The 19,848-nt window shown below is 29.1% G+C and overlaps 2 protein-coding genes across 3 annotated transcripts; one reads left to right on the top strand and one right to left on the bottom strand.

Annotated features, from left to right (window-relative positions):
• Positions 1-1,246: 1,246 nt before the first annotated feature.
• Positions 1,247-15,580, top strand: LOC123294835. 2 transcript variants are annotated; one of them, XM_044876007.1, is made up of 5 exons: positions 1,247-1,312; positions 11,047-11,366; positions 12,015-12,300; positions 12,538-13,052; positions 13,213-15,580. In XM_044876007.1, the coding sequence occupies exons 2-5, from the start codon at positions 11,075-11,077 to the stop codon at positions 14,223-14,225; spliced, it is 2,106 nt and encodes a 701-aa protein (XP_044731942.1). In that variant the 5' UTR covers positions 1,247-1,312; positions 11,047-11,074; the 3' UTR covers positions 14,226-15,580. The 2 variants fall into 2 exon arrangements, with proteins under 2 accessions (XP_044731942.1, XP_044731943.1); XM_044876008.1 differs by lacking the exon at positions 1,247-1,312 and adding an exon at positions 1,807-1,830.
• Positions 15,581-16,217: 637 nt separating this feature from the next.
• Positions 16,218-18,075, bottom strand: LOC123296357. Its single transcript, XM_044877819.1, has 2 exons — positions 18,044-18,075; positions 16,218-17,748 (listed from the first exon to the last, which is right to left on the bottom strand). The coding sequence occupies exon 2, from the start codon at positions 17,613-17,615 to the stop codon at positions 16,218-16,220; it is 1,398 nt and encodes a 465-aa protein (XP_044733754.1). The 5' UTR covers positions 17,616-17,748; positions 18,044-18,075.
• Between the last annotated feature and the right edge of the window lie 1,773 nt (positions 18,076-19,848).

Here is a 19,848-nt window from a genome sequence, read left to right on the forward strand (position 1 = left end):
AGAAAAAAAGTTCTTCTTTATAAAAAATTTGGCTTATTCTTAAAAGTATGTAGGCATAGCAATGTACAGGGTAGCCAAAAATTAGGAATCCTTTTTGGTAAATTACCCTAAGCCAATTTTTTGGAAGTATTTCAAAAAATAGACAGAAGAAAAAAGCACAAAATGATTTTACAAAATTTAACATGTACATATTATCAATCATTCAAACCAACAAAAAAATCAAAGCAAATTTGAGTAAAAAAGTAAGCGTTACATTTATAGTATACGAAGATACGATAGGAACATATTTCCAACCGGGTGTCCCACGATTTTTTGTAAAGAGTTACTTTTTTTCTTAAAATGTAAAATTTACGAGTATAATTACTTCTATTTATGAACACACTGTAAAATATATTGTTATGGTATACGAAGATACGATTGGTACAGAATTCCAACCGGGTGTTCCACGACAACTCTCGTTTTTTTATACCATGAAATATACATAGTATATTAAGTTTAGTCCCAAGTTTGTAACGCTTAAAAATAATGATGCTAGGAAAAAAATTTTGTCATAGGTGTTCATAAAATCACCTAATTAGTCCATTTCCGGTTGTCCGTCCGTCCGGCCGTCCGTCTGTGGACATGATAACTCAAAAACGAAAAAAGATATCGAGCTGAAATTTTTACAGCGTACTCAGGACGTAAAAAGTGAGGTCAAGTTCGAGCATCATAGGTCAATTGGGTATTGGGTCCGTAGGACCCATCTTGTAAACCGTTAGAGATAGAACAAAAAATTAAATGTAAAAAATTTTCCTTATCAAAAATTAAACAACTTTTGTTTGTAACATTTTTTCGTAAACGTAACTGTTTACAATATGTACTATACTTGATTATCAGTTATGTATGTGTCACATGTATGTATGTGTTATGTGATAAAGAAATCAACACTGACTATGCATGGTATTTCAACAATTAACTCAGTCAATTGTTTGTTTTCACTTGTTTTTTTATTAAGAGTGATTATTTTTCTTAAAATGAAAAATAAGTAAATTTACGAGTATAGTTACCTCTATTTATGAACACACTGTAAAATATATTGCGAATGGAAGCACACAGAAGAATAAAGGAAAATTAAAGCTTGCGCAATCTCACCAAACATCAATAGCCGGAGCTGTATAGTTCCAGTCACCGGAGTGTGCAGTATTATATGTACAAGTATAAAGTATAATAATATTAGAATAATATGGTGCATAATAAGTATATGTTAGTTAGTTAGTATGATGGTATATATCTATCTACCGTTTTATGCGGAAAATCATTCAACATTGTCCGGGTAATGAATGATGTGTTGATCATCTAAAAATATTTGTTATATTTTTGTTGTTTAATAATAATAATAATAATAAAATATTGTTGTTTAATTAAAAGTGTAAAAAAAATATTAAAATATAACAGAATTATGCTAACTATTGTCACTGTTGGTGCCTATAAACGGTTATTTTCAAGCTGTTACTGTTCGTTATTTAATAAATAATAGTTGTGCAAGCTCCGTCGTTTATTTAACGGCGTGGCGTGTCCTTACTACTACTAATACTACCACCAAAGATCATCTTTATTTACATATAATATATATATATATATATACATTAATATTTAATAAATTAATAATTATTATTAATTATTTAATTGTTTTAATCACGTACAAATTATTTTAAAAAAATAATCAGTATAAACAATAAATTAAATTAAATATTATTAAATAAAATATAAATTCAATTTATGTTTTAATATTGTTATTATAAATATTATGGAATTATTATAAAATTTATTGATAATATTTTGTTTTAAAAGGTAAGTGTTGTCAGTTTTACATATTTAGTTTTTTTTAGTCCATGTGATGTAAGAACGTAGGTACTACAAATACTGCATTTAGAAAACTGCAGCTTCCATCTAAATTACAAAATTCGCGTTAGCTCTGCGCTACTATAGCGCTACGAAACGTTTGTGTTTAGAGTTAAGAGTGTGTTTTTTTTTTGGTAACAGATATTGCAGAGGTATAAATCAAGCCCGCAAACATTGATGTCTAAACTCGCACTTGAAACAATATCTAAGAACAATCTCCATTAAATTTCCTTTTTCCAAACTGAAAAGATTTTGATTATCATCACCAATTTTTTGGGTTTTTCGCGTACGGAATCCTAAACTCGAACTTGAAACATAGCTAAAAACACTCGCCATTAAAAAAAACAAAAACAATCCAAATCGGTTCCTCCGTTTAGGCACTACGATTCTACAGACAGACAGACATTCGCACATAGCGGTGAAACTTATAACACCCCCTTTTTTAGTTTTGGGGGTTAAAAACAGTCAAATAGCGAAATATTTGAACAGTAAGACAGATTTGAATGCGGTTTTCTGTATTCGATTCGTTATAGAATGTCAAAAAATAAATATAAAAAATTAAAAATATGCAATTTGCATAAATAAAAATTGGATCACAATTTGTGTAATCAATTGGAGCAGTGTGACCAATTGAAGCTGGGGGATGGAAATTTGGTAAAATGTATTATTGGCTACACTATATTTATATTTTTGTATTCATTGAATCTAAATTAAATATTTCTAATTAGTTAAATGTTAAATGAATATATTTTATTTTCACTTTCAAGGTTTTAAACTCAAAGTAGTTTATTAGTTTGATAAATCACATAAATCATTTTAATCATTTTAAGCAAACAATTAAGTTAATAAGTTTGTACTTGACAAAAAAATATTAGATTATATTATTTTAATATTTGCAAACAAAATTAGCACTAAATCAAATTTACGCTATTTATTATGCAAAAAAAAAATAACATTACTTAATGTAGATATATTAATTTAAGTGCCAGGGTTCTGTACTCGAAAAATTTGTTGGGGTCTTAGTGAAAAGATCTTAGTGATGAAATTCTACTACTCGCGAAATTTTGTCTTTCATTCATATATTAAAAAAATATATTATATTAAAATAAAAAAATTATGTTTTGAATTATAAAAAACATGCAGCAGATTGTAATTTTACACGTACATTAAATGATAAGAAACTTTTGATGATAATAAAAAAAAATATATATAAAAATAACATCATGTCATTAACCACTAAAATGTTTGATATGACTGCTTAATATTAAGGAAATGTGTGGCATAATTTTACCCATGAAAGAAATACTGTATAGGAAATGAAGAATTTAAGATTGCAATTTTATGGAACAAAATTATTTTTTATGGGACCAGGTTCAAAATATTCGTATATTAGAAAACCTGCTAGTTCCTCTAAGCCAATTCTGGTGAAAAATTATGAAAGTGGACAAAATAGTCATTGGACCTTATTTATTTATATTTTGGGCTATTTTAAGCATTTTTTATCTTCTGAAATTTTTTCATAAAACTCTCCGTTTTTGAGATAGATTGGAAAAAAAAACCCTAGTGAAAATTTGATATTATCAAAATTAACGATTATTGGAAGATCGAATTTTCCGCAGTCTAGCATTTGTTAGTATACAAGTAAAAGTAAAAGAGATTCTTTTAAGACTGTATCACTTACATAGCGTTACCAACTTTCCAGATTTAATCGGGAGACTCCCGAAATCGTGTAGTCTTTCCCGACTCTCTCGAAATTCTCCATCGTTTCTTCCGGAAAAAAAAAACTTTAGCTGGAGAATAATTCTTTAGCCAAAAGTTGTCAAGAGCAATAGAGGACATTTACCTGTGTCCATTACTTTGACTTGAAATTCTATCAAGGCCATTGGACCTAGATCTTCAAATAATCTTGAAAATTTACCTGGGCTTAAAGTTATTAACATAGACGAATGATCTTTATGGTCCATGATAACTTTTGTTTAAAATTTATTTCTTAGAAATAGTGCATTTTCTCACAATTAAATGCAATAATGGACAGATTTTTAGGTCACGTTTCCTTCGAAAGCTAAAGATTTCGAAAAAATGTTGGTCTTTTTATGAGAATCAACTCTCTTATTTAAAGTGTTATTTTATTTCTTACCTTTTAGCATCTAAAATGACTATCAATGCAACCCAGAGAACTAGATTCAATCTGATGTCAGAACATGATGTTCCCCATCGAATTCTAGAACTTTTACACTTTCACCCTGTATACATTTTAACCGGAAATAAATATATTTCTTCATATTTATATTCACGAATATTATAAAACTTTACCAAGAAAATTTAAATTTGAATAAATTATTCACATAAGATTAGATAAAAAGTGTTAATTAACTTTCATTTAACTTTAATTACTCTTCTTTTTTTGTTTGTAATTGTATGAATTCATGGCATTTATGTTATAATTACAAAACTATATTCTCCGCGCTCGGACAAATTAGAATACCTAATTTGTTTTGTCATTTAAAACTATTTTTTTTAAATAATTTGTACAATTTTTAAAATGTCACCACTTTGGTATAAACTTCTTCAACCGCATTTTGTTTTGAAAAAATAATTTCTTTGCATGTTTAACATTTTAAACTTCATATTCGTAAATATTTTCCGACAATTTGTATATTTCATACATACAAGGTATAATAATTTCAGTCCCAAGTTTGTAACGCTTAGAAATATTGATAATTCATATTGCATTGATATATTGCAAGTATTGACTAACAAGAAGCATTCTAAGAGGAGTAACTATAACCTTAGTGATGTAGACCTGCTGCTCATTAAATTTTTTTTTATACCATGTATATATGAAATATACATAGTATATTAAGTTTAGTCCCAAGTTTGTAACGCTTAAAAATAATGATGCTAGGAAAAAAATATTGTCATAGATGTTCCTAAATCACCTAATTAGTCCATTTCCGGTTGTCCGTCCGTCCGTCTGTGGACACGATAACTCAAAAACGAAAAAATATATCGAGCTGAAATTTTTACAGCGTACTCAGGACGTAAAAATTGAGGTCAAGTTCGTAAATGAGCATCATAGGTCAATTGGGTCTTGTATCCGTAGGACCCATCTTGTAAACCGTTAGAGATAGAACAAAAGTTTAAATATAAAAAATGTTCCTTATCAAAAATTAAACAACTTTTGTTTGAAACATTTTTCCGTAAACATCACTGTTTACCCGTGAGGACGCCAATTAGGCGGAAATTTTATAATATCTACTATACTTGATTATCAGTTATGTATGTGTCACATGTTTGTATGTATAATGTGATAAAGAAATCAACACTGACTATACATGGTATTTCAACAATTAACTCAGTCAATTGTTTGTTTTTAGTTGTTTTTATTCAACATTCAATTATGAAAAGTACATTAAGTACATTGTTATTAATAAGATCATATGTAAATATTTATGTAATTTATTACATCAAAATATGATATCTTTCAATAGATTTACAACAAATCAATACTACCTATCTATTAGTTGTAAATTTATTTACATTATTTTATTATAAACAATATAATAAAAGAGTTATTTCTCATTATCTACTTTTTTTTTTAATAATAAAAATATAAAAAGTTTTCCCGCATTCAATACTGAATTATTTGTTTGATAACTATTATTAACTAATGGTACGAAAATTCTGTTGAATAACCAATTATACGATTTAAAAACGACAACCCTGTAGCTACTGGAGCGATATTCCGCCCGGGTCGAACTAGTTTAAGAAGTTGTTGTATTGTTTAAGGTCATAAAATTGTTGTTGTTTTAAAGGAACATAAATTATATAATAGCCACAAACATTATAGTTTATGGTTTATTAAGTTTTGTTTAGAAGAAGTTTCACTTTTATGCATACATTATTTATAATTGTTACAACAAATTGTTTTACATATTTTAAGTGTAAATTTAATGGGCCTTATATTATGTTGATTCAAGTGTTTATAGTGTCTATAGCAAGTAGCTATGTTGCCGGCGACATACAGAAAATTTGAGATTTACATACATAATAGGTTGGCTGATAAGTCCCCGGTCTGACACATATATGGCGTCGCTAGTATTAAATGCATATTATTTTTATATAGTACCAACCTTCAAATGATTCGTGTCAAAATTTGACGTCTGTAAGTCAATTAGTTTGTGAGATAGAGCGTCTTTTGTGAAGCAACTTGTGTTATTGTGAAAAAAATGGAAAAAAAGGAATTTCGTGTTTTGATAAAATACTGTTTTCTGAAGGGAAAAAATACAGTGGAAGCAAAAACTTGGCTTGATAATGAGTTTCCGGACTCTGTATTTTTTCCCTTCAGAAAACAGTATTTTATCAAAACACGAAATTCCTTTTTTTCCATTTTTTTCACAATAACACAAGTTGCTTCACAAAAGACGCTCTATCTCACAAACTAATTGACTTACAGACGTCAAATTTTGACACGAATCATTTGAAGGTTGGTACTATATAAAAATAATATGCATTTAATACTAGCGACGCCATATATGTGTCAGACCGGGGACTTATCAGCCAACTGAATATAGGCCATTACTACTGAATACACAGAACTGTTCGATCTGAACGCTCGCCGTGGTACCATTTTTTTCCCCACGAAATACCCAAATGAACATTCGTTGCAATCATTGAGTTGTGAAAATGAGTAATCCGAAGTTAAAGTTAATAGAGATAATTTAAAGTAAGTGAAAGGAAATTTAATGTTATATCATAACAATTATCATGATCAAACTAAATGTAGGTAATGTATGCACATATTGGATTGACTACTAAATCAAAAGTATGTCTTTTTTAAACTAATATTACAATTATTTCATAAAGTAAAAACTAAAAGTAGAAAAAAGAAAAGTAGATTTTGTAAATAAAAATGTAAGCGCTACATTAATATAGTACAAAAATACGAAAGGGGTATAGTTCCTACCAGATACCCCTTGACACCTCTCGTTCTTTTATTTAATAGCGTAGATTCTAATATCAATGTACTAGCTGTGAACTACCCGCTTTGCTGGGCAACATCCCCACTTGCACCCCTCCCTCCACATTTCCTTGCGTGGGATAACAGTTTTGTAATGTACACGTCATGCTCTTTTATTTGATACCCCACTTAGGTATATTTGTAAATATTCGATAATTCCTTCCCACTTTCTCGCTACACCTTTCTACCCTCCGAAGGTTAAAAGTAGATAAAAACAATAGATCTTTGAAGCTGGTTGTATATCGTGTCAATATTTGAGCTTAATCGATGCGCAACTTTTTTAGTTTTTGAAGCATATCCCTTTCAACCCCTTACTCTTTTATAATATGGATATATGATACATAAAAACCTTCCTCTTGAATCACTCTATCTATTAAAAAAAACCGCATCAAAATCCGTTGCGTAGTTTCAAAGATTTAAGCGTACATAGGGACATAGGGATATAGGGATAGAAAAAGCGACTTTGTTTTATAATATGTAGTGATTCGAATATATCTAAAATACAATAAATTCTATCAAACATCAAAAATTAATTATTCAACTTGTCAGCGAACCAGCGATACGAAACGATATGAAAGGTTTATTACCGTGGCTGTCCGATTATATTTGTATAAAAGTAAAATACAATACAATAATTAAGGTAATTAAATTTTATATTTAGACAATCATAAACAATCATAAACAAATTTAATTTTGTCCACCTTGAATTTAACCTCTAAATGCTTGTTGTCAGGTTGGAGAAGTGGTCGGAAAATTTTTTCCCAAGAATAAAGAATATTTCTTGCATATTTTCTCTAAAAAAATAGTTTCAGAGATATTTAAAGTTCGAAAATACTTATGCCAAAATATCCTAAATCAATTCTGAAAAACACTATGAAAAATCAAAAAGGAAAATCCGTTGGAAACTTCTCATTAAGAGAACACGCTTTTATAGCCATTGATTTTCTGCGCCTTACAACTCGCAGGACATCTAGGCTCAAATTGTAGCTTTTAATGGTTGGTACAACCACTGCACAAGTATTAGCCTCGTAGATGAATGATGAAACCGTGAAACGCAAAAAACCATGGTTGTATCCCCTGAAATAACCACCACGTAAAAAGTTTTACCTCTTAACATTAAAAAGTGATTTTTTATCAGTGTTTCAGCCAACTGTCTTCTCTTTTTCATAATAGAATCTAATTAAAAGAAAATCAATAGTGGGTGGATATTATTAATATTAATAATTAATAATAAATATTTGCATTTCAAAACATCTGTTGTTAAAATTCATACTTTAAATATAATATATTAAATGTACAGAATGATTTCTTTTAAAAGTTTCCACCTTTAAATTTCGAAAACGGAAAAGTATATGTATATCAGTTCATTCTAGGGAGGAATGAAAATTCTTCAAGATCAAACAGGAGCTCTGTAACTTTTGTTTTGTTAATTTTTTTGATTGGTTAACTACAAAACGAGCTTTTAGCCATAATAGATTAAAATGATACACAGTATGTATAAAAATCTCGTGCCACATGTTTGATCGGAATCAATTAAGAAACAAATAAACCGATTTTCATCAAATTCCAACTTAAAATATAGGATAGATTTTAGATAAGATCCCATTCCACCCCGACTAAAGGGAGGAGACAGGGGGATGACATAAATCCGTCATTTTTTACCGTCACTTTTCCGCACTATTCCGCACCCAAAAAATTAAAGTCCATGAAATTATGAGGGCAGGAAAATTGAAGGAATTATGTGGACTTAGGAAATGAAAGTTATAGCGTGGTAGTCTGAACCACAGTAACGCGTGTCCGAGCATCTAGTTTATTTATATATATTTACAAAGTGTTTTGTGTGGCTCTTAGTGTATTTATTTATAAGAACGACAAAACGAAACGTATTTAAGTTGTATCAAACAATAATAATAAGCGGAAGTACAAACACCCACAGGATTTTTTTTTTGTAACATATATGTATCTGTAAAAATATTGTTATCATATCTTTTAAGGTAGTACTAGCGCCAAGGCAAGTTTAGACTTGTGGTTGAAATTATTTTTACCTTATTATCAACTTTATTGATGAATATTTTTATAACTTCATGAATGTCGACGAAATATAAGAATAAAATTTTTTGATATCCGCCTTGGTTATCAAAATATCGAGAGCTAAATAATTAAATATATATTTAATTTATGTCCTTACTATCTTTCTCATACATCCTTAAATAGTCGGGCACAACGGTATTTTTTTTGTTTTCACTAATTTATGAAGGTTTTAAAAAACATTTCATCCATTTACCTTTTTCCCGTAAGACAATGTAATATGCTTACTTTTGAAGTCATTTATTTATTTAAATAATCGGTCAACCCCCCCTAAAATTTTTCAAACATCATTAAAAAAAAAATCAAAACTTTTATCCAAAATTGCCTTAGCGCTTGTACATCCTTAAATAAATGAAATAAAACAAAATTGATACAAATGATACAAGCTGCTTTAATGTTTTAATTTGGTAATATTTATTAGAACATGCAATTGCAAATAATCAAACGATTGCGAAAAACCCCGCATTATTTAAACGTAATGATAATATGAATTTTTTCTATAAAACATTTCTATAAAACGAAATTGCAACTTTACAGGGCTGTATAATTAGAAAAACAACGGTTGGTGATTTTTTTTTTTTTTTTTGCTTATAATCTTTAAACGGAAGAAAAAAAATGTTCGTAAACTATCATTGTGACGTAATAATGTTAATTGAATAGTATTACACTGTACACAATTATTAATTAACATTATGACGTTACACGAATTTTTACGATTATTTTTTTTGTCTGGAGTTTTTGTTTCTCTTTTGAAAAGTTCTTTTAAAACTGCCTGTAACTTGTAAAATTATTACTCTATTCGTGGACACACTGTATATTAGTAACCTTAATCGATATCTATTAGCTATTCGAACCTAATTAAAGAGAACTTTCAAAATATTCATTTATTATTCATTTTATACAATGTTAAACTTAAATTGCGTATTCATTTGCTTTTTTTAGTGGCATTTAAATATTTTTACATAAGTTTAATCAATATCTGTTTTATTAAAATTAATCCAATTCCGCTATATATCCCTAGGGAGTTACATTAAAAGTACCAGGCTATATAAACTACTAAAGTATAGCCATGCAGTAAAATTTAATTTATATACTGGTTCCAGCACGAAATAACTAGCGATAAAAATTTAAATTTAATTTTTTATTGCTTAATAGACCATCTTACCATAGGCCAGAATAGGATTATATTTTAAAACTAATAAAAAGGATAATTTTTTCGAATTTCACGATTTCCAAGTATTCACTACCACGATAATAAGTTTTCGAAGGGTCACGATGTCAAAAGCATTGGTTTCCACTGAATTTGAAGATAGCGGAGATTCTATAACCTTGTTCAAAGGGTAAAGAGGGTTGTCAAATGTACGAATTAATTTGGTAGTATTTCATAATAATTCACACTCTTCTAAGGGTCTAGTTATTCCATATACCACGAATGTCTGTTTTTAAGCTTTAGGCTTGCTTATGACTATCATATTAACTGTTTGACGTCAACAGTGATTTCCAATAACGCGAAATATACTCTTATAGATAGATATATTTTATTAAAGCGACTTTCGTTCATAACAAAATATAGAGAAAGTTTTAAAATTTTTGACCAATGATAATAATTTATGGAGTATTTTAATGCAAAACTAATAAAAATATTAAGTACTTAGACATTATTTTTACTTTTAATAATATCGTAATAAAATTTTATGAAATAATAAAAAAATTGACTACAAAATAAAAATGGAATAAATACCTAATTTTATTTTATGTATATAATCTGATATCAAATGTAATTTACAACAAATTCCCGGTTCAAATTCCCTTTACAACAACGTACGCAACTTGATAAAGGAACTGAAGAAGTTGGCCCAATTTTGATAAGTCCATTTTCGAAAATCATGCGCTTGAATACTGTTTGAAACGATTTCGCAAATGTATATTTTAGGATTACGAAATCATAAAAAATACTATTAGAAATTTTACAATAATTTTTCCAGATCTTAGCTTATAAAATTATTACATATTAAAAAATTAATTAATAATTATAGAAATCTTTTCTTTAATTACAGAATATGGGTGTTATATATGGCATAGAAAATGAAATCCAACAGTCAACTAGAACCACTTTTGAGTTCCAATACAGTAACGAGTCCATCAACATCGGGTTCAATGGTTGGGACATTAAAGAACCATCATTGGAATTACTCAAATATAACACAACGGCATCCATACTCACGGATCATTGTATTTTTAGCTGCAATTACAATAATATCATCAATGTATTGTATACATAAATATAATAATGAATATAATACAATTGTGTTTGTTGCACAGAACACTTATACAACGACCAAAGACGATATCGAATCTGTTAATACGATTTCAGTAGGTATGAAACTTTATTTATGTTAACTTCCTTCTAGTCGTAACGAAATCACTTGACTTTTATATATGAGGGTTTTTCAGCATAGCTAGTCTTAAAAGGAGTCGTAAAATAACATCAAACTATATTTTTAATAATATATTTACGTTGGAATGTGTAAAAAAACAAATTTCATGTTTATACAAGCTCATTATTTTGTTGTAAATAAAATCATTGTATAAATTGACTCTTGAAATTGCTAGCAATGGAGTTCCCTTGGCGGCTTCGGTCTTGGCTTCGCGTCACAGAAACAATCAGTACATGGCAAAACAAAATATCGCATTTTTCTAGCGTGTAAAAAAGAAAAAGGATAGATGTAAGAGTATTTTTGGCATTTTCGGGAGGCTGTGATGTAGGGAGTGAAATTCTACGAACTTTTCTATAATTTTGGTTTTATTTCGGGTCGATTGGTGAAAATTCTATGTTTCTAGCATGTATAAAACAGAAAAAATAGTTTAGAAGTTAGAATAGTTAGAAAAGTTCTTCAATACAGTACACAGTATTGCGTTCACACCGATACTGACATAGTGATATCCACAAAAAATTTTTCACCATGTAGCTACATTTGAATATTGCCAGTATTGAATAATTTTTAAAAAAAATTTTTAATTTCAGAAAATAAAGAATTATATGTTGTTTATAATAATAAGTGCCACATTCCAAATCTCGATCCATTTAACGAAGATGTGAGGCCGTACATGAAAAGGAGAGATTTTACACCATGCACGAAATATGATCCATTAACATATGTGGAAAAAATTGGAAATGAAAGTATATTACATATTGATAATAATATGCGAAAATCGTATGCACTTTATGGAAAATTAGTCTGTTGTTATTCAGTTGTTCGCAGAGGAAAAGAAAATGCTAAATCAAAAAAACCTATTGATAATTCTTATTTGTAAGTATCATTTCAGCTAAAAGTGCGTATTTAGTGCTTTTTAATACACTAAGATATTTTTTAGTATAGCTGAACTGTGACAATTTTTTAAACCCCACAAATAAGGGGCTTAACCCGCCTCCTGAGTAATCGAGTTTTCGGTTCGAAGATTTTACAATTTCTTCTTTATAGATATTTAATTTTATTGTACTATTTAACGTCTTTTCAATATTAACTTTTAAAATTACTTGTTTTCAGAGTGGATAATTGTATAAATTTTGAAAAAAGTGCTGTGTTAAATTCAAGTATTGAATTTTTAATCGTCAAATGTGACCAGAAAACAAAACGTAAAAAAGAGAATGTCTACAGTAATGCACATACAATAGTTCCTATGAAAGAAGATGTAAGACAAAGATTAGATAACTTTAAAGAAAATGATAGCGCACAACCAATCAGCGTTATAATGATTGGAATTGATAGCATATCACGCCTTAACTTCTATCGTTCAATGCCAAAAACTGCAAATTATATTCGATCCAAAGGATGGTTTGAGTTACGTGGTTACAATAAAATTGATGACAATACATTCCCAAATGTTATGGGTATTTTCACTGGTTATAATAATTCACAAGCGTACACTATATGTAATCCCAAGAAACCTAATAAATTAGATGAATGTCCTTTAATTTTATATAAATATCGTGATCATGGTTATGCAACTGCTTATGCTGAAGATGAAGAAACAATAAATACATTTAATTATCATAAAACAGGTAATTATCAAGACATTTAGTTTATAATTTAAACAAATGTTAAACAAAACACGGGTTTGACTGTTAATAGAACGAAGCAGGTTACTTGATTACAACTTACATACACAAAAAATAATTGTATGCCAAGTCGTGATGTCATTCAAGATTTTTTTATTTTAAGGTTTCAATCATCAGCCTACTGATCATTATATTCGACCATTATTCCTTGCAACTCAGAAATCATTAAAAATCAAACGAATTAATGGCTTAGACTTTTGTGTTGGGCCTGAAACTAGTGAAGAAATTGTATTAAATTTTGCGAATCAATTCATCGACACATACAAAAAAGATCCATATTTTGGATTTTTTTGGATGAATAGTTTCAGTCATAACGAATTAAATGAACCATCGATGTTAGATTTTCAAACAAAATTATGGTTTGATATGGTTGAAAATACTGGTTTATTTAATACGTCCATTGTAATATTCTTAAGTGATCATGGAATACGGTTTGGAGATTTTAGAGGAACTAATTCTGGATGGTTGGAAGAACGCTTACCATTTATATTTATTTGGTTACCTGAATGGTTTCGTAAAAAATTCCCTACAGCTGTTAAAAATTTAAAAATGAATGAAAATCGATTTACGACGCCGTATGATTTACATATAACTTTACAAGATATTTTAATAAAATCTGGACGTTTAAAACAAATAACACCAAGTTTAGCGTGTCCAAAATGTCGAAGTTTATTTGATGAAATTCCATTTCATAGAGGTTGTGAAGATGCGAACATCAACTTACATTGGTGTACTTGCTACTGTTTTAAAAAAGTTAGTAAAGATACATCTGATATTAAGGAAGCCGGAAAATTATTTGTGAATACAATACAAAATATTTTATCAAAAAATAATGAGACACGTTTACTGTGTCATCAACCTTCTTTAAAGAGAATCATGGATGCTCGTGAGTCACAATTAGTCACAGCTAACATCAAGTATTATTTATTAACAATTGAAATAAATCCTAGCGGGAAATTTGAAGGTACCATTGCAGAGACAACTGAAAGCAATGGTCAAAAATCATTTGAGTTGAAAGGTGATATCAGTCGTATCGATATGTACGGCTCTCAAAGTCATTGTATTAACGATGCATATTATAAAAAATATTGTTATTGTAAAAAGCAAAAACATTAAGTGCCAAAGAAATTTTTAGAAGTAGAAAAATTTTACATTTGATTGTACTTTAAAAAAAATGAGACTGAAGAATTCAAGTATGGTTTATGTTTGTTGCTAAATGATAAAAAAAAATACAATGTAAGTATGTTCTTTCCGAAGACTAAATTGGGTACTAAGCCTTCCAAAAAGACGACATTTTTTTAAACTTGCATCCCATAACTCCTTATATCCTTTTCGCATTAAACCTATACCCTTTCTCTGGCTCTAGACTATCTCTGTACCAAATTTCATTTTAATCGGTTTAGTAGTTTAGACGTGATTGCATTACAGGCAGACAGAGTTATTTTCGCATTAATAATATTCAGTAAGGATTACAATTTATTACATTTATGAAATAATAAATACACAAAAAATCTAAGCAATACATTAACTAACAACAGCCCTGTTGAATTACAAGATAAAAACGTCCATTTGGAAGCGCTTTTTATGCGCAAAAACAGACCTTGTATTTTTTTTATCATTCTGTAAGTCGTCTGATAATTCTATTACACAAATTATAAATAAACTAAAGTTACCATAATAGAGTTATCAGTTAAGCTATGAAAGAAACACAATATGCTTAGTTTAAATATTTTACATATAATTTTATCGCATTGAGTATTACATATCATTTAAATCAGTATATACATACTATTTTGTTAGTTACTGTTTGATTCTTATCGAAGTTTATTAGTAAACATCCAAGTTTCATACTTATTTCGAATAATTTTCAGATTATAGTTTTATGATTGCCTGCAAAACTTTCGCTTCCTGAATAAGGTGAGATGAAAAATGCATTCATCAAAATAAAATTCACCCAATAAAATACTGCTTAAACGAGGCAAATTATCTCGTAAATAAGGCCGCAGATCCAAATTTGAAAAAGAACATTTTCTTCTTTTTTTTCTCAGCTTATTCAGAAAGTAAAACTTTCTGCAGACAATTACAGAACACCCCATATATAATTCACAAAATTTTCATTGGCACATTCAACAAACTTTTCTCTTTGCTGTCTACCTTCGAATTATACACACATTACACAGTATCCTCCCTCCGTACAATTCATCCTTCCCCCAATCCATCCTTTCATCTCACTATTTCTTTCTAATTCCTCAGATGACATTTGTCCTTAGAGCTCTAGAATAAATACAACCGGTTCCCGAATTCTAAGCCGAATATTTGTATGCTCTATTGTCAACGATAAAAGTTTGCCTTGACGATTTATTATTGATTTTCTATCGATTTCAAACTTTACGGACTACATTTTACCAATAATATATTTCAATATTATATGGGCAGTATAAAAGTACAATATGAAAGTATAAATTATTAAAATATCCACCGATATTTCAATAAAAAAAACATTTTTTTGATTCCCTTTAAACTTATGTTAATTTCATATTTTATACTATAATTTATTTTAATAAAGTTTTATCAATTTTGTTAAAAAAAACGAATGTTAATTTTATACTTTATATTATAATTTATTTTAATAAAGTTTTATCATTTTTGTTACAAAAAAAGAATTGTTGTTTTATTTCGCAGTTGCAAGTCACAGCTTAAAAAAAGATTTTGGCACCTAGTCCCTACTAACGCGCAGTCTCAGAAATGTTGGGCTTGCGTTAATTAACGCTATGTATATATAAAAAAAACTATTTTTGGCCAATATCTCGGAAACCATCAACTTAATGAAAAGTAGCTTCAAACAAAAATTGTCGGAACTTTGACACATAATTCGAGGATAATGCTTGGATAATTAACGAAAAATATATATAAAATTGATCTTTGGTGTAGAAAGGCGCCAGTATCTCTGAACGTATCCCTTTCGGAGCGTTTTGTTTCATAGGATATATATATATATATGGCAGAGCGCCCATTTTCAAGATAGATAGGCCTGTGGGGGGAATAGGTTAGTGAAAATAAAATCAGTAAAGATTGAGAAAAGTTTCTGTTCATTGCCCAGTAAGTTCTCTAAACTTTCTTTAGCACTTTTTTACAAAAACAAAATAGCTTATAATATTCTTTATTAACACAATCACTTTCATGGCCATACCAATCTATACGACTGATATCACCCTTCAATTCAAATGTATTTTGTCCATCCAATTCGGTTGTCTTTGCAATAGTGCTTTCAAATTTACCGCTAGGATTAATTTCAATTAATATTAAATAATACTTGATGTTAGCTGTGACTAATTGTGACTCACGAGCATCCATGATTCGCTTTAAAGAAGGTTGATGACACAGTAAACGTGTCTCATTATTTTTTGATAAAATATTTTGTATTGTATTTACAAATACTTTTGCAGCTTCTTTAATGTCAGATGTATCTTTACTAATTTTTTTGAAACCATTGCAAGTACACCAATGTAAGTTAATGTTCGTGTCTTCACAACCTCTATGAAATGGAATTTCATCAAATAAACTTCGACATTTCGGACACGCTAAACTTGGTGTTATTTCTTTTAAACGTCCAGATTTTATTAAAATATCTTGTAAAGTTATATGTAAATCATACGGCGTCGTAAATCGATTTTCATTCATTTTTAAATTTTTAACAGCTGTAGGGAATTTATTACGAAACCATTCCGGTAACCATATAAATATAAATGGTAAACGTTCTTCCAACCATCCAGAATTAGTTCCTCTAAAATCTCCAAACCGTATTCCATGATCACTTAAGAATATCACAATGGACGTATTAAATAAACCAGTATTTTCAACCATATCAAACCATAATTTAGTTTGGAAATCCAGCATTGATGGTTCGTTTAATTCATTATGACTGAAACTGTTCATCCAAAAAAATCCAAAATATGGATCTTTTTTGTAGGTATCAATGAATTGATTTGCAAAATTTAACACAATTTCTTCACTTGTTTCAGGACCAACACAAAAGTCTAAGCCGTCAACATCAACGATTTTTAACGATATATTAGATGCAAGGAATAATGGTCGAATATAATGATCTGTAGGCTGATTATTAAAACCTCTTTTACCATAATTAAATGTATGCATTTTTACTGAATCTTCAGCATAAGCAGTTGCATAACCATGATCGCGATATTTGTATAAAATTAAAGGACATTCATCTAATTCATGATATTCTGGATCACATATGCTATGTACTTGTGAATTATTATAACCAGTGAATATTCCCATAACATTTGGGAATGTATTGTCATCAATTTTATTGTAACCACGTAACTCAAACCATCCTTTTGATCGAATATAATTTGCAGTTTTTGGCATTGAACGATAGAAGTTAAGGCGTGATATGCTATCAATTCCAATCATTATAACGCTGATTGGTTGTGCGCTATCATTTTGTTTAAAATTATCTAATCTTTGTCGTACATCTTCTTTCATAGGAACTATTGTATGTGCATTACTGTAGACATTCTCTTTCTTCCGTTTTGTTTTCTGGTCACATTTGACGATTAAAAATTCTATACTTGAATTTAACACAGCACTTTTTTCAAAATTTATACAATTATCCACTCTGAAAACAATTGGAAGATTTAATATTAAACAAACCCATGATTTACCAATAATTGCAAATGAACCCTTTGTAAAGAAAGGAAATTGGGAAAAAGGAATCTGGAGATTATATTTTTATCTACTGGAACAGCCTACCATTAGTTATGGGTAGGAGAAAGTTTGTAAATCCGAGTTCCCCGAAGAAAAATGAAACTAATTCGGTTTAGTAAAGCTTACATTTTGTGCAAAAAGTCTCGAAAATTTAATCAGTTATACAAATAATTCAAAAATATTAATTCTCAAAGACAAATACTTACAAAACAGAATCATCGGCAAATTTATCGTCTTGTTTTCCTCTGTGAACAACTGAATAACAACAGACTAATTTTCCATAAAGTGCATACGATTTTCGCATATTATTATCAATATGTAATATACTTTCATTCCCAATTTTTTCCACATATGTTAATGGATCATATTTCGTGCATGGTGTAAAATCTCTCTTTCTCATGAACGGCCTCACATCTTCATTAAATGGATCGAGATTTGGAATGTGGCACTTATTATTATAGACAATATATGATTCATTATTTTCTAAACAAAAGTAAATTTTTCACTGCAAAATTTCTTTCAATTACAAGGACACACGGAAATAGCCGCGACAATATTATATATATATATATATATATATATATATATATATATATATATATAACACGGCTGTGATGTCACACACACATAACTGATATTACCCGCTCTCACGGGTAAACAGTGATGTTTACGAAAAAATATTTCTAGCGAAAGTTGTTTATTTTTTATAGAGAACATTTATTACATTTAAACTTTTGTTCTATCTCGGTATATAATGGATTACAAGATGGGTAATAGGGACCCAAGGCCAAATGGACCTGTGTTGCTCATTTACTCCTTTGTAGGAATGCACTATATCGACATTGAGCGAGTTCATACTCCGATTTGTATTTGGTCGATTATCGGGTGCTGTGTCGTGTCCACCACCTTTTTTGAGGGCTGAATCCGCGCTTGAAGATCAATTTAGTGTTGGCCATTTAGAAGCTATTTACGCCAGTTTTTCTAAATTTTCTTACCTACTGAAATAATTTCGACCGTGGTCGTTGTATAATTATTCTGTGTTACATAAACGATTCTATTATATTCATTTGTATAGTTATCCACACAATACATTGACAATAAAATTGAAATTACAACAAACCAACCAATCATACGTAAGTATGGACGCCACTGGGATATTTTTGAGTAATTTTGCTGATGTGTTTTCGTTGTGTTACCCATTTAACTCAATGATGCGGACGTTATTGTATTTTAAAGCTCAAAATTAGTTCAAAAATAATAAAAAATTGTATACAACGAAAGTAATTATTATTTAATTAATTTTAAAATAGAATTTGTTTTACTTCTGATATGAAATTTAAACCAAAACATACAGGGAGTTTATAAAAGAATGGATCTATAATTTTAGCTGAATTTTTGATATCAAAAAAATTACAAAAAGTTATTGTAAACTTGAGTCAGAAAATAGTTTTAACTTTTGTAACTTCATCTACTTACTTTTACAGTTCTTTAAGAGATAGAGGAAATCCTTGGGAAACTTTTTTTAGATACTAACAACCTCTGATGAGAAGTTTTTTTAGCAAATAATCTATGAACGGTTTCGGGAAAAATCCGATTTGGACAATGGATAACAGGCCTGGTCGCCTGGTCGAACCTGGTAAAATGAGCAAAATAAGCATTGAGATTTTTCAAAAAAATTTGATTCGAACGAACAAACCTCGAAAGAAGAAATTAATATCATAATTGATAATTTTACTTTAATTTGCTCTATATCTAGGCAACCGAAACAACGTATAGACATGTGCACATTGCATAAAAATATTATTTCATGTTTTCAAAAAAACCAGATTTTTAAAAACAATTTTTTCCAATTAAATCCGACGAAATCTGTGAATCAGTTTCGATTGGAATGAATAAAAAAAAAATTTCCATTCATCTCTCTTAAAATTGGATTTAAAATTTTGAATTGGTTCCAAATGGAATTAATTGGAATGATTTGGAAATTTTTTCCCAATTGAATCCCATTCGTTCC

This window comes from Chrysoperla carnea, chromosome 3, assembly GCF_905475395.1.
Source record: "Chrysoperla carnea chromosome 3, inChrCarn1.1, whole genome shotgun sequence".
NCBI lineage: Eukaryota > Metazoa > Arthropoda > Insecta > Neuroptera > Chrysopidae > Chrysoperla > Chrysoperla carnea.

Coding starts and splice junctions, on each gene's coding strand:
- LOC123294835 (XM_044876007.1), top strand. CDS start 11,075: ATGAAATCCAACAGTCAACTAGAACCACTTTTGAGTTCCAATACAGTA. Junction 12,301..12,537: donor CCTATTGATAATTCTTATTT/GTAAGTATCATT, acceptor ACTTGTTTTCAG/AGTGGATAATTGTATAAATT. Junction 13,053..13,212: donor ATTTAATTATCATAAAACAG/GTAATTATCAAG, acceptor TTTTATTTTAAG/GTTTCAATCATCAGCCTACT.
- LOC123296357 (XM_044877819.1), bottom strand. CDS start 17,615: ATGAAAGAAGATGTACGACAAAGATTAGATAATTTTAAACAAAATGAT.